We start from the raw sequence: 15,623 nt of genomic DNA on the forward strand, positions 1-15,623 counted from the left end.
TTCTGTTCTGATCAATTATGTTTGCTGAAAGAAAAAGTGGTGGGGGGCGGAACCCTCTTTTATGCGATGTGCCAAATGGTTAGGTCAACCTTTGCAAAAAAAGTGGGGGGGGGGGGGGGGGGGCGGTTCCGACGCCTATTATATTTATTATTTAGTACACATGTACTGCTAGGATGGATGTTGCAGATTTACGACAACAATCGCGGAAGCAAGTACACGTTTGAAAAATGTATGCTCGTGTGCATTTCTTTTTAAATGTTTGGGTGGTGGGGGAGGGGGTGTGGGGAATTCTATATGTGTAATATGTTAAATCAAGACGACTCAGGAAAACTCTTAACTTCTAACATTAATCTTATTGGGGTTTTTTCTCTCCATAAAATACAACAAACGAACAAATCCCACTGTTGCCTTTTCCCCCCGAGCCAATGTGTTGTTTTCAATTGTATTTATTCATTATTGAGTTCATTCTTGCGTGTAAGACAGTCTATAGAAATTAAAGGAATTCAATTTCTGTAATAGAACGCAGTGGTGCGAGAGAGGGGGCACAAAACATGCACACGTCAAATTATGAACCCGCGCGCGCGTCATTGGGACGGGAAACGTATATATCTCTGATATAGGTAAAATACATACAAAGGTAACATGTTAACGAACCCCGGCTGTCATTTCAACACCTGTATTGCCGCTATACGCTATGATCAACAAGCAATATTAAGCTATTTGATTCATATAACTTGTCGCGAGAACTCATATTCGAGGAAAACCGAGGGACTGTTACCACTCAGGTTAAAAGACGCAACGATAGTGAGACAGGGGGAGAAGTAGAGAGGGAGGAATTTATCAGGCATTGCAGGGGGGATATAGAAACATTTCCTGTGAAGGAACTCAACGAGGAAACAATTATTTTCCTGATATTTTAGGTCGCTTGTACACAGTGGCTGATATGACCTGAGAACCGGTCGGTTTTATTCCAGTGAGACTGTGGTCAAAATGGCCAGGATACTTCCGAGTAGAGGTAAGATAATTTTTAGTTTGTTCCTTTATTAGAGGTAAAGAGGGTTTATCAGAAGGGGGTGGATGATATCACGTCTATTATAAATAGATAATCCGGGATTGCTTCGTGTAATCTTTTCCTTTCCAAAAAAATGATGGAATCTAACGTAACGTTACGGAATGTATGGTGTAGGGAAAAGGTATGTGGAGGGGGGGGGGGGGGGGGGCTCCCTCCTTTTCTTTAAAACGCATTCTAACAAATTCTTTCCAAAATGAAAAATTCTAAGTAGAAGGGGTTCATCAAAAATCTGTTATACGGTACATGTCAAATATGATACTTAAGAAATTATATTGTTGGGGTATGTAAAATGAGTTTAGTTTTTGTGGAAATAAAAAAAAATAGAATCGATGCAGCTTGCTACGTCTGAAACGGTGTCCTCCTGATAACCAACCCCGAAATCATTTGTGATATTCTCTGATATATGCATATATGCGGTCTGAAATAAACGACTTGAAGATATGAAAAATGGGATTATTAGGTCATATTAGTGAAACAAAGGTAGAGATGTGGTTTTAATGTAATTATAATGGATAAGCATTATAATGTTCCAGTTCATTAATTCGCTCAGACCACTTTATTTTTGGTATGTAAGGCACATTTAATAAACAAACATTTGAATACGAATACATCCAGAGGAGTACAATTTAAAAAAAAGACAGAACAAAAAAGGGATAAAAAGTATTCACAAAATAGAGGTTTCAGCGTGATAAGGAGGACAGACTACAAGTATCTAGTGGATTTATTTTAGATAAACTAACAATGTTTATTAAGTGGTTTAACCTTAATGTTTGATATCATTTTGATAACATTTATACAGGACCTTTGCAGGTAATCTTTTCTAACGTTTGACAAAGCACTGCATATATATGGTGAAATTCGTTTGCTGTTTGGATTTGTCAAACTCAATACAATTATTTCTCCTTTAAACAAACTTTTAAGGTTCTTTTAAGCTTGCACGAAGGTGGTTTTTAAAAAGTTGATTTTATGGTGTTTACAAAAATGCTGCGGGATCTATATAGACATGTTACGCGTAAAGAATTGGTGGTGTATAAAAGGGAGTGTTTAACAATTGAGGAAGTCGATGTTACATGTAATTAGGAGTGTTACATATTAAATAAGTGGTACATGTGTTCAAATGTAAAAGAATGGTGTTACATACCAAAAATTATTACATGTAAAAGAGTGAGTATTGCCTGTAAAGAAGGAGTGAAAGGTAAATGTCAACGATGGTGTTACATGTAACGGAGTGAGAGTTACATGTCAACGAGGGTGTTACATGTTAAGGAGTAAAAGTTACAATTCAAGGGAGGATGTCACATGTAAAGGAGTGAAAGTTACACGTCAAAGAGGGTGTAGCTTCAATGAAGGGTGTTCCATGTAAAGAAGTGCTTTAAATGTAAAGAAGCGATGTTATACCGGTATGTCAAGGAGGGTGTCACATGTCAATAAGTGTTATTACATGGAAAGGATTGAGTGCTACATGTATATGAGTGGTGTTAGATTAAAGGAGTGTTATTATATGTAAAGGATTGAGTATAACACGTTATAGGTGGTCAAAGAGCAAAAGAGAGAAGTAATATGTACATGAGCAGTGTTATATTTGAAAAGGTGTGCTAAATGTAACAAGCTTTATCATAAAAAAAAAATGTGTAATATGAGTTGACTTTATAATAAATGGTGTAAAAGTAACATGTTAAGGAGTGATTTTTGCCCTCCAAAGGGTGGTGTTACATGTAAAGGAAGTGTAAAACATGTAGAGTCTGAAAGTTCTTTACATTTTTTGCCATACATATAAAAGTGTAGCATATACAAGTAATTATAAAATTCATTGATGGTGACATCTATTAAATTTGGAAAACTAGGATTGGGGAAGATGGGGTAGATATATCATGTATTTTGGAAATTATAATGTTGACATGTTAATGAATGACTCGGAACATAATGGGGGACATGCATACATGCTTACATGAAACCCTTCAGTTTTCATGCAAATGGAAGCACTTTAAAAGTTGTATAAGTTTGAAGGATTGAAACACACTCTCAAATTAAACTATTTTTTATCGCTACTAAAACAACACACTATTTATAATCTGTTTTGAACCCATTGACTTGATGAATAATATATTTGCCCCTAGAGAAATTGACTGAGATTTCGCATTGATGCAAGTATTACACACATAGGTTCTGTATGTATACATGTAAATGTTAATTCGCACACGGTGCAACGTGACAAGAATTAATACTTACATCGATATACACGGGTAAATAAATCACCATCAATGAGGTACAATTTGAAATCCCTATCTAAAGGTAAGATTGTTTTGTTAGCATTAATTAAAGGCAGATGATGATAATGTACCATATAAAGCTGCTTCCTAACCCCCCCCCCCCCCCTTTATCTTTTTATCAAACCAAAAAAGGGAGATTGGCGTTTTTTTAATGCCGATCTGACATATGATCTTATGTTGTCACAACCACCCTACCCACATTTTCAGAGCTTTGGTGCTGGCATGCCCGCGGATCCTGATTTTTTCTGGTGGGGGTTGGGTTCCGAGTGATCATTTTTGTTTTCCGGGCGGGCGGGGGGGGGTGGGGGGTTTGGGGGTTCCAGGCCTGTTTTTTCGGTAATTTTACAATGCGAATTAATAAAATGAATTCTCCAGGTAGTTTATAAATTAAAATTACATGTAAAGAAACTGGTAAATAAATGAAGTTTTTAATAATTTCATTTTTTTTAAAGGCCCAAGAAAGGGTTGCACAGAGAGAGGAGAGAGAGAGAGAGAGAGAGAGAGAGAGAGAGAGAGAGAGAGAGCGAGAGAGAGAGAGAAGAAATTTTGTTGGAAATTTTATCATCAATGAGATCCGCCAACATAAACTCCCCATATCTGTATCGTCAGGTTAGAGTAATGGGGTTTCTTATCTATAAATACATCACGCAGTAGAGACTTTAGAAAAGACGCACTGGCGTTCCAACATGGAGGGGCGAGCAGGTTTGTTTTACTTTCTGAAATAGTTCACCTAAAATTTGATTGAAAGGCTATCAGTGTCTGACCAGTTTTAGTGAACGAAGTTTATTATAGTATCTCGTATATATGAGTAAACTGTTACGTTATGAGGGTATTCGGGGTTAGGGAAAGTGTGGGGGGGGGGGGGGCTCATGTTTATTAATCTGTGTTTAACTTAATTGATCAATTCTCATGTTTAGAAAACATTCAAATTCACATGACAAAAATCTTGCTGGTATGTACACGTTAACATAGTTAAGGGGGGGGGGGGGTATCGACGCTGGGAAGAGGGACGGGGAGTGGAGGGGGGGGGGGGCTCTTATCAAAATCATGTTTATGGTCACGGTGGCTCATGCTTAGAAATCATTAAATTTACATTACAACGTTTCCTTGGAAGTTTTTTTTTTATTTTCTGTTCCATTACATTATATAGCCAGTCGTGCTTGAATTTATGACTAATGAAGACATTAAAATGCTAGTACGGGTTAAATCACTTAATATTATAATTACTGTTATTCAATTCATTTATTAGACCCTTGTATCCGCACGATTATTGTATAATAATTAACAAGGCTGGCGACAGGGACTCTGTGAAATGAATAACAACTCTGCATGTTTTGAAGACCTCATATGCATTATTTTTTAAATGTTAATTTCATTAAGTTATGATTGCTCGTGCTTTACATTGAGATGGACGGTTAATGAAAAATGTTAACATGTTTTATGTTTTGACCTAAAAAAAAAAACGTTCTCGCATGTTTGTGTGATTAATATTCTGGGAAGTTATGAGTGTATGACGACAATGAGTGGGAGCGGATCTAGTATAGAGGGGTCGGGGGGGGGGGGGGGGTCCCTGGAATATTAAAAATTCACATAGTAAAATTCCCCAAAATAGGCCTCGGATCCCCCCCCCCCCCCCCGGGAGGGGGAGGGGGTGCGGATGTATGTGAAAAGTGTTATTACAATATATACATGTACATGTAATAACGTGGCTGCAATAGAACTTATTCCATGATCAATTTTAATACTCAGATGTGCGGAAATTTTATTAATTGCATATGCTTTTTATTCATCGATAATTTGCATTTTCGGGAGTGGGGGGATCTGTATTTCCTGTTTGCTTTATACGTCAGTTGTTTATTAATCACAAAAATATAAGAAATAAAAGTATTATGTGCTCGGGAATTGCTTTCTTTGAAGTACTAGTTAGTATGTGTGTGTGGGTAGGAAACTGGGTTTGGAAAAAAAGGGGTGAGTGTGAGGAGGTGATAATCAGTGCATGAAATCTAACGTGTCCGAAAAGAGAGCTATTTGTTTATTTATTCCTGCTTTGGATTTAATTGTAATGTCAATAAAAATCGACAGTGGTAAATATATATACATTAATGTGTGATAAAATCAAACTAAGACCATTATCTCTTGAGATGAAAATCATCTCGCATTCAGTTGTTATATAATGCTGAACCAAATCTAATGTGTAAATAGAAACAGCCTTCATCCTGTCCTTATTTATCTAATATTAATGTAACCATATTTACGATCATAATCACAAATCGTCCCAAATATTGTGGACCGAGCCTTCATGAAGTTTTTATATGTTATCCAAGTAATATATATACACATGTAATATTTGCATGTAAATAGAAGTTGTAAATTGTTCAAACTTGTTTCTTAATCATTCTTTTGTATTCTCATATATATACATGAAATATGTTCAAACCATAAGCTGTACGTTGGCCAGTACAAATTAAATTGGAAAAGTAGGGTTTTTTCTGGGAATGGGGGGGGGGGCAAAATTAAATACATATTTTTTTCTGGGTAGGGTGTAGTAGTGGTGGGGGGGGAGGAGGGGGGAGTGGGGCTGATAATACTTATGGGTTATATATAGAATCCAACCACACAACATGAATGCTGTTTATCGAATTTATCTGTATACCTGTGATAACAGTGTCAAAGGTGTGTAGATGTTATTATCAGCGAGTTATTAAATGAATGCACCGGTCCTTGGTCGTCTTGACACTCTCGCCATCGCTGTCAGCTTAAAAGTCAACTCAGGAATTAATATATGCAAACATTATGAACAATTATTACCCTCGGGTTAATGAGTATACAGAGAAAGTCGAGGAAACATGACACCGGAACCTATTTTTTATTCAAATCATATTTGATCACTCATATGCATTATAATACCAAGCAGTACATTGGGAACAAATTAAGTATGCATAAGAAAAGTGTCCTTTTTATAATGATTTATAATTAATTTATAATGATTAAGAAAAATGATTATTAAACGGTTTTTATTTTTTTTTTTCGAAGCATCCATCAAGGTGCAACCTTTTGCTTTTAATGCAAGCTGAGTTTGTAGTGGAGTAAGAATTAATTTGACAAAACTTACAGTATGCTGATCGGATTTTATACAGCTTAAAAGGCGATCTATTCATCCTTTTTTAAAATGAAACGTTCCTCTATTGCACTTTTTATAATCAGAACTTGATTATAAAAATGTCAATTTCGATATTTCATTTTCAATAATATACTGAAGATGAAGTCATGAGTATAAAATATAGCAGAAAATCATACTTAAAATTCTTAGTACATATTCAAATGTATTCAGAAATAGGAAATCGAGTTACAAGCTTTTATTGAATATTAATATATACTCTAGAACTATCAGCATGTGATGTTTTCTGAAAATTCCCCAAAGTCCGCTTTCAATTCTAGATTTAAAAAAGCTACATAAAATAATATTGATGATCAGAAATTAATTAAGTTGCATAAGTTTTATTTCTATTTAATCTTTTCTCAAAGTGTTTTTTTTTTTCAATCGTAAGCTTGAGATTGCACATACTAGCTCTTGAAGAAATAAATATAGGACCATATTTTACCGTTAAAATTGCCATTGCGTCTGGCCTTCTCGTCGTAAAAAGTATATAATAAGCTTGCATCATTAAGACATCAATGGCATTCCTTGACCTGTCTGGATGTGGTCAATGATTCGTGGGCTCTGGAGGCCTCTGGGTCGTAAATGTCACCGCTGTGGTGTGTCCAGGAAATGCCCCAATGACCTTTTTCTGCGCTATGCACTGAACCAAATGTCTTCACGTCAGTTTATGTCAGATAAAAAAGCGTATATTTCACATTTAATGCATTCAATGGCGTACCGCAAGGATGGACACTTCGGCTTAATCCGTTTGTGTATAACCAGAATCAATAAAATGTGTTGAAATTCTCATGCAAGGTTACACCGATGACCATGCCTTTTATACTGATAAATGTCAAATGAGAAATTTGGAGATCGGAAGAAAACTGAGAATACGGTCACAAAATTTCTTAGGGGTGCGCCTTTAAGGATCATTTGTATACACACAATACAAAATTTTAAGTAATGCTAGCTTCTGTGCTGGGCCCCGGGTGATACAATTATGATATGATATGCTCGGTATAATAAAAAGTTTTATCATATTGGATGCGAGAATTAATTACAATTTAGTCCTAAGTTTTTCGATCAAATTTTATTCCACGGTCATTCGCCCCCCCCCCCCCCCCCCGGATTTCCATACCATTATAGTGGACGGTTTAGGTTATGCTTCATGGCCACGCGCAAGGACAATAAAGAGAAAGTGACAAAAAGGGGAAAAGGTAAAGGGAGAACATTTACCTCTTAAATACCACGTACTTTCTTGGAAGGCGGCTCTCTTGCGCCGTGACCTTGTTTCGCTCTGGATGACGAGCCCGATCCATGTTACAGGTGCACGTCGATGCATTTCGGATAAAACGAATGGAAGTAGACACATAGACATAATAGTCTTACCATCATGCATGTATGTTTTAGGGTTCCTGTCACACTCCCTTTAAAAAAAATCTTTATTTTTTTTTTAACTTTGTTGTTTTCAGTAAGTCTTTTCTTAAGACACTTCATTCGTATTTCATAACGTTTGGCCATTTAACTCATTCATTTCTCGTTTTTCATTTTAACCATCTTAAGTTTTTTTGTATGCAGTACGATTTAACAGTAGGTCCCATTCTTATTCTGACGACAAATTTTATGCGGATTTTCGTACTGCTAAGTTAGTATCTATTAATTGTATCTAGAAAACACTGCTGTTACATCCAATAAAAAACTTCTAGCCAGGATGAAATCAATGCTTTCATCTCAATAAAAGTATTTATTCCGTGCATTCATGCTGTGTCGAGATAAAAAAAAAAATACTGCTTAGTAAAATGTCTTTTGCGACATGTGACATCGCATGGTTTCCTCATCTGCGTGTCATGCGATATTAATGTTATGTAGAAGAAAATGAATTCAATTTTTTTTATTAAAACAATCATGTAAATCATTTTACAAATACGCCAACACGTCACTTTATTACACCAACATCTGGAGTTTATTTCGGCCTTATCGAGAAATCTTTTTTTTTTTCTCTCCCTTAAATATTGCTTATCTCAAACTAAAATAGAGGAACGACAAACTAACTCATATTTTGTCAGGTTTTGTCCCAGTCAATTGGTGATCAAAGAAAAAAAAATCTTTCAATCGCGTAGTTTATAAACTACTACCTATTTACAAAATAAAACAGTTTTAGTTAAAATATTTCTTGTGGCAAGTGTTGCGCATATCTTTTGATTATTTAAACATTTCGCCAGCATAATACTTAAATCATTCTAAAAACGTCCCTACCATGCTTGGAGGAATAAAGGATAGGCAGAAAAGAAAATATAATCAAGAAATGGTATATGAGTGATGTCCTTTATTGATTAGGTTAAGAGTTGTGTTGTTTTTTTGTTTGTTTTTTTGTTTGGGGGGGGGGGGGGGGCACAGTGTAACGCATGTTGTTAAATTGTATAATCATAAAGAATCAAGCACAGCTTTTAAAGTATAGTTACGCAATATGTATAAATGTCCACGTGTCGCGCAAAGTATATTAAGTATATCATATATGAATAATCGTAGTTTTTTTTTCTTTTTTTCTTTTTTTTTGCTTTAATTACTCTCATTACACATATGCTTAAAAGGAAACACATTTTAATGCGATGTTTCCCTTATAGATTACTGCGGGGTTATATAATCAGTTTTATATTTTAACAATCGCATCTGTTATATTTTGTTTAATCGTATCGATTAACTTCTTCATTGAACAACAATGATATATAAATGTTGAGAGAGAGAGAGAGAGAGAGAGAGAGAGAGAGAGAGAGAGAGAGAGAGAGAGAGAGAGAGAGACGTTGGGAGGCCTGAGAAATTTGATGCAGTTAAGCCAGTAGTAGAGGGTGTACATTTGTCAACTCGTATCAAATGTTATCAATTTGTGGCATAAATTATCGCATTCGGTAACCTAAGGCTAAGCAATCAACACATCTGCCAAATGGTATATTTCTTACCATGTTTAGCTGTACCAATAGAGATGCGTGTATGTATAAAGATAGAGTGAACTATTAAACTATTTTATCACCGTAATATATTTGGTATTTTCCTTTACTAAATAATAGTTAACGTCTATTTAGTATACATTTAAAATTTTAAGCTAGATCTGATCGGTAATATGTTGACCATCCGACCCTATTAATTAAACCATGATTGCATTTTTTCAATGAACTTGCTGTAAGTGCATTTCAGTACTTTGATTCTTCTGTACATTGCAGTACTTGGATGTGTCCAGACTTCCCACCTGAACTTCTGCTTCGGACTGTCCGTAGGTCTGGTCATTTCCTTCCTGATTGCCAGCTTCAGTTCCTTACAAACGCCACTCATCTTGACCAGGAAGTATGCAGCCAATCAGTTCGACAGCTACCTGTCTTCCCGGTCCCTCCAGGAAGTGGCGGGGACTTACGAGGAGATGCACGAGGAAATGGACAAGAGGCTGTCCAAGAACGAGGTCAAGGAAGTCCTTTTTGAAGATGACCATAAACATCATGGTGGGTGAAGTCGATTTTGAAAAAAAAACATAAGCAGATATTAAGAGGGTTCGATGGTATTGGCCTTTTTGTAGACAGTATTGATCTTCTTGAAGAGAAGAGCTCTATATACGTAAAACGCCCAAAAAATTAGAAGGTGAAATATTTGGATTTTTCTATACTAAAATATTGTTTATAGCTAAATATACCATATCTTCAATTATTGGTTAATCTGATGGTTAATTTGTTGACCATCCAGCCTCCCTAAGTGAAAAATTCAAAACACCCCAAACAATATAATAAACAAACAAAACCAATTTAAGTAAATATTAACTAAAATATAAAAACACAAATGATAAAATAAACATCGATTAAACAATATCAAAGATAAATCCCAAAAACAAGTCATGCAGTATTGATACTTTAAAACCCAATACAAACATAAAATAAACAAATTTATTACCAATCCTCGTATAGCAGTTACAGTAAGGTGTTATTTGCTGAATTAATTCCCAGTTTCAAATTCTTCACTGAAAAAGTAGTAAACACAAACAAATGTAAGGTGTGCGTATTTCCGAATTTCCTCAGACTTTACAAAAAAATTTAACTCAATTTTGAAACATTGATAACTAATAACTAGAATCAATAGTATGCAAATATGATTTTAGTCTAATAATATTAATTAAGGTTAAACTGCAAGCTACATGTACTTGTATAATTAATAAATTAACCTTATTGTTGTCATGTTGTAAATTTTGTATTTACTGCCACCTGGTAAATTCAAAATTTACAAAATGACATTATTATCATCCACAGGTGCTTGTGGACAGGAACGTGCACTACGACTATATGAAACAAGTGTGAATAGGAATTTAAATGCCAAGTCCTGATATTTCTATTATTTTCGACTTGACAAGTTATTAGAGATAAGGAACGAAAAAAATTAATATTCAATAAAAAAAAAATTGAGGACTTGAAAACGGGGGGGGGGGTAGTGCACGGTCTTGTCCACAAGCACACACAACTGTTACATGTATCATCAAGAGAGGAGATGGAATAACAATAACGGTTGTTTGGTTTTCTTTATCGGCGCAGATGACGATGCAGTAGCCAGAAAGTTGGCCGAGGAAATTCGGATTTTGTGTTGGGTTATGACTGGCCCTCAAAACCTGGACAAGAAAGCCATTCATGTGAAAAAGACGTGGGGCAAACGTTGCACAAAACTGATATTTTTTAGTTCTGTGACAAACAACACCTTTCCTACCATTGGACTTAACGTTTCCGAAGGTCGAGAGCATCTAACGGGCAAAACCATGCAGGCTTTCAAATATGTGCATGACAACTTTTTCGACGAAGCTGATTGGTTCATGAAAGCTGATGACGACACGTATTTCATTATGGAGAATCTGCGTTACTTTCTCTCCTCGCAGGATAAAATGGAACCGGTGTATTTCGGTCACCATTTCAAGACAATAGTGAGACAGGGTTATTACAGTGGAGGAGCAGGGTATATCCTCAGTAAAGAGACTTTAAGGAGGCTAGCAACCACGGGACAAGATCCAAAATTTTGCCGGCAAGATGGCGGGGCGGAAGATGCAGAACTGGGTAAATGTATGCAAAACCTCGGAGTGAGGACCGCCAACTCCACAGATGCCCTCGGTAGAAGCAGATTCCACTGTTTTGATCCGGAGACGCATTTAATGGGAGGTTATCCCAACTGGTATTACAAATACGACGCAAATGGTGCCAAAAAGGTATGCTTTTAATTCAAATATTGTAATGAAGAAGTTTTCTATCTTTAATATATATCCTCTCCTTTTTTCCTTTTGCTACAAATATCTTTTTAGCAACCTTGCTTATTTGCAAATGGTAAAATAGAAATCCAAAACCTTTGCTTTTCGTTTGCTTTTTTTTTTAATTTTCTCCCGTCTCCCTGCTGTTTTTTAAATACCTTTATTTCAACAACACCCCATGTTTGCACAATAGTTATAGCCTTTCCATATCCTCCTCCCGCTTAAAGTAAATTTACATGTATATACGCATATAATCGAATATTGTTGGGACTTTCTACGATTTGCTACTCGCTATAAACAGACACAAAATCGACAAATTGTTTATAAGTTAAAATTTTTTAGCTAGCTTTCGGTTTAAAACCTTTTTGAAAAAGGGTTACAGTGTAGTATTGGATAATTTAGAGCTTCACATCCGGGGCATTTTATTTGTTATAACATTTATGATGCATTTTTACATAGAATTGATTTTATTCTACCTACCTACCTTTGTAATCGGACGTAAAACAATTACATAGAACATATAGAAGGTAATGAGATGATAATAATTTCCTCAAATGCAATAATAAGAGTTCAAACAAATTAATGCATATTCTATTTGTATTAATGACATTTTTACCGTCCATCTACGTGGAAACATTGAAATACAAAATTAATTTAGGTTCATTTAAGTTTTCTATGATAATTCAGTTGTACAATTTTTTAAACTCTCTAATAATTGAAATATTTACCTCTATTCCTTTATTCGATTATCAATCAAGTAAATATCACCTTTCTCAAATATTTGACTTTGCCACTCAACAAAAAACACGTAAATTAAAGCAATATGAGCTGTATTTTTTTATAATTTTTTCTGCTGCAAAAAAAAAGTAATTATTTTTTGTCAGAAGAAAGATTTCTCTTATAAGGAATAAATATATAGCAGGTCAATTTTTGTACAGGACGACACTAATTCAATTTTGCTTCAATTAAAACTTCTAAATGAAACCATGATATTTATTGTCATTTTGGTAGTAAATAACATTTTCGTAAACAAGAAATTCAGCATGAAAATTGCAGCTCATATTGCTTTAAATGATAAGTTTATGATTAGGTTATCAAGCATATGATAATTATCATATATATCTGAGCGTATAGAAAATTTAAAGTTAAACCTTAACTGGTGACATATTAAGATGCATCTTAATGTAAGTATTTTGTATTTGCAGGGGCTAGGTAGCATCAGCGACTATGCTATTTCCTTCCATTATGTTGGTCCCCGTAAAATGTACGGACTGGAATTCTTTATATACCACTTACGGCCCTACGGCATATCCAACGGCCTCCAAAATCTTAATTGGCCCGTTTACGAATAAACTGTTTTAATAAATTAAAAAATGATAATAATTTTTTTTAAAGAAAAAGAAACCCAGTTTAACTCATACGCTTTTTTTTTTATATTTTTGATTTGTGTTGCTTCTAAGAGGCAATTTTTTTTTTAATTTCCGCAAGTAATGTCCGACATTTTATGGGGATTGTGACGTAACAATATCCTCGGATCACCTGCATCTGTTTCCCAATAGATTAGTTTCATATCTTGCCTTTTCATACTTTTTACTTTCCTTTGCACAAGCATGTCTGATCAATATGAATGATTTAACAGGTAAGCTATGCTTCTTAATTGAAAACAATATTATTTTTTTTGCTGACGAAATGAAAATTTTGTGGTGGAATTGGAAGATTTGAATTTGATCAAATACTGCTCACTTTGTATATCAAATACAATTCAAATTGTAAATCAAAAAAGAAAATAAAACAAAAACTTATGATCTTTTTCCTTTGGATTTTCAGGGCTTGGAAAGTATCAGTGACTATTCTGTTTCATTTCATTATATAAAACCCGAGAGCATGTACTCGTTAGAGTTCTTTGTTTACCATTTGAGACCGTACGGGATTGTAGCTGGCAACCAAGACTTGAACCGGCGTGTGACGTCATACACAAAAAACGCGACGCAGTCGGATAAAGTGAAAAATTGACAACTGTGTACTTAAACTTTTATGACTTCAAAGTCTACAAAACACCGCTTTGGAAGAAATACAAGACAGAGAAGACTATCTAAAGCATTATTTTTAGTTTGCATGTACCAGAGCGCCATAAATTACATCGGGGTTTTTTTCCGGCTTGCCAAAACACATTAAGGTTGCCAAATTTAAGTTTGTCGTCAACCAGTCTTGTAATTTGTTTTACGAACCTTCCGATGATGCATTGCCATAACTTCCATGGGATTGCATGTTAAGAATTTGCTATGATCATCAATCATACAGTTTGCGTTTTGAAAGTGGAACAAAACAATACCGATGTTTGTTTAGATCACTTGTTTCATGTTTAAAAACAATTTTTCTGCCAAACAGATCGTGAGAGCTGGACTGTGTGTTTTCCCCTGATAATGCATGTTCTATTTAAAACATGTGCAAAAAAACTGCCTAAGTATTTATAGCCATAATTTTTTTTATTTCAAATTGCTGTCCCAGAAAACTTAATGAGTTTAAGATGTAGGAATGCACTCTGCACATGAAGATCGCCAACTGTGTATATGACACAAAACATCTCATTGTCACAAACATGCATGGCTGTCACTTATTTTGAATGAAATGAATGGCAATTAAACACTTTTGATGTATATGGGGTTATTTTATTGTGACAATAAGAGTTATTTGAAAAGAAAATCCATTTAAATGTCATTTCATGTCAAATGTGTTCATATATAATTATACATATATTTATTTTTTGAATTTTGTTCTATTTATTGCCTATGTTCTTTGAAATAAAACTGATGTTGCAAATTTTACATATTGTTCAATTCATTATTACAATAAACGTATAAAAAGTACAAACAAAATGATAATTAGGCAGAATTACATGAGCATAAAAAATTTCGAATGATATTAAATTCTAATCACTTTTGAAATTGAAATTACAAACAATAGTAATTAGTATTGTTTTATATGTTTAAATGATTCTTTTTACATTTCATAAAAAACAATAGCTTATTTAGATTAGAACCTATCTGGAACATCTTAAAATGTTACCGCATCTTTAAATGAGATCAAAAATGAAGCTAGATTGGAAGTCGTCGCAAGGATAAAAAATGCTTATAAGTTAAATGTCCTTTAAAAAAGGACTGCGATACGTGGACCATACATATGTGCATCTTCGCTAGCCAAGCGTTTCTTTGACATATGTGCTTCTTACGGAAACGTGAAAGCCTTTATAACAATTATCACAGTTTCCACCGATTCTATCCCCCTGCTTTTCTATGAAAACATCTACAGAAGAGAAGACCTCTCTAATTACAAAAGGGAAATGATGCATATCATAGTAGAAAGCATGGATTTGGTGCCTTCAACCACTAAATTTGTACATTGTATGATATATAGCAGGGACCTTTCACCTCAGAATTAAACATATATTAGATATGAACTGTCATTGAAGATTACATGTATAGTATAAGGCGAATTCACTACTTACACATGTGCAGTCACACATTACGTCTCGCAATACATGTGCTTACTGTTATCTATACAGCTTCGTGTAAATTGATTTCTTATTTTGATGCATTTCTCTTGAAATGTAAACTTTTATACAGTGAAATTATTATTCAACTATATATTTATATGATTGTGTAATTATTCCCATTAGAGTATAAGAATAAATTAAATATGAAATTTATTCATTGTTTTACATCTCATCGAGATTCTTTTAAATACAGATGCCGACGAAGGGGACTGTGTGTTTATAGTGCATTGTGTAACAATTTAAATAATTATGACAAATCAATAGTCATTTTGTCATTATTACATGTATCCCTGTTTAAGTTTAGTTATCAATGCAATTCTTGTCTT

General features: G+C 34.5%; 1 protein-coding gene across 4 annotated transcripts; it reads left to right on the top strand.

Annotated features, from left to right (window-relative positions):
- The first annotated feature begins 624 nt into the window (after nucleotides 1–624).
- Nucleotides 625–14,569, top strand: LOC105336958 (glycoprotein-N-acetylgalactosamine 3-beta-galactosyltransferase 1). 4 transcript variants are annotated; one of them, XR_010710083.1, is made up of 5 exons: nucleotides 3,227–3,364; nucleotides 9,700–9,972; nucleotides 11,047–11,705; nucleotides 12,950–13,383; nucleotides 13,572–14,569. XR_010710083.1 is itself a non-coding variant. In XM_034452719.2 (4 exons), the coding sequence occupies exons 1-4, from the start codon at nucleotides 991–993 to the stop codon at nucleotides 13,755–13,757; spliced, it is 1,143 nt and encodes a 380-aa protein (XP_034308610.2). In that variant the 5' UTR covers nucleotides 625–990; the 3' UTR covers nucleotides 13,758–14,569. The 4 variants fall into 4 exon arrangements, 3 of the variants coding, with proteins under 3 accessions (XP_034308610.2, XP_034308609.2, XP_034308611.1); XM_034452719.2 differs by lacking the exons at nucleotides 3,227–3,364; nucleotides 12,950–13,383 and adding an exon at nucleotides 625–1,015; XM_034452718.2 differs by lacking the exon at nucleotides 12,950–13,383 and having other exon boundaries at nucleotides 3,232–3,364.
- The last annotated feature ends 1,054 nt before the right edge of the window (nucleotides 14,570–15,623 follow it).

This window comes from Magallana gigas, chromosome 10 (assembly GCF_963853765.1).
Source record: "Magallana gigas chromosome 10, xbMagGiga1.1, whole genome shotgun sequence".
NCBI lineage: Eukaryota > Metazoa > Mollusca > Bivalvia > Ostreida > Ostreidae > Magallana > Magallana gigas.

Bases quoted from the DNA above. Each gene is read 5' to 3' on its own strand.
- LOC105336958 (XM_034452718.2), top strand. From the start codon at position 3,334: ATGAGGTACAATTTGAAATCCCTATCTAAAG. The intron at 9,973-11,046 runs GTGGGTGAAGTC...TTATCGGCGCAG, and splicing joins AGATGACCATAAACATCATG to ATGACGATGCAGTAGCCAGA. The intron at 11,706-13,571 runs GTATGCTTTTAA...TTGGATTTTCAG, and splicing joins ACGCAAATGGTGCCAAAAAG to GGCTTGGAAAGTATCAGTGA.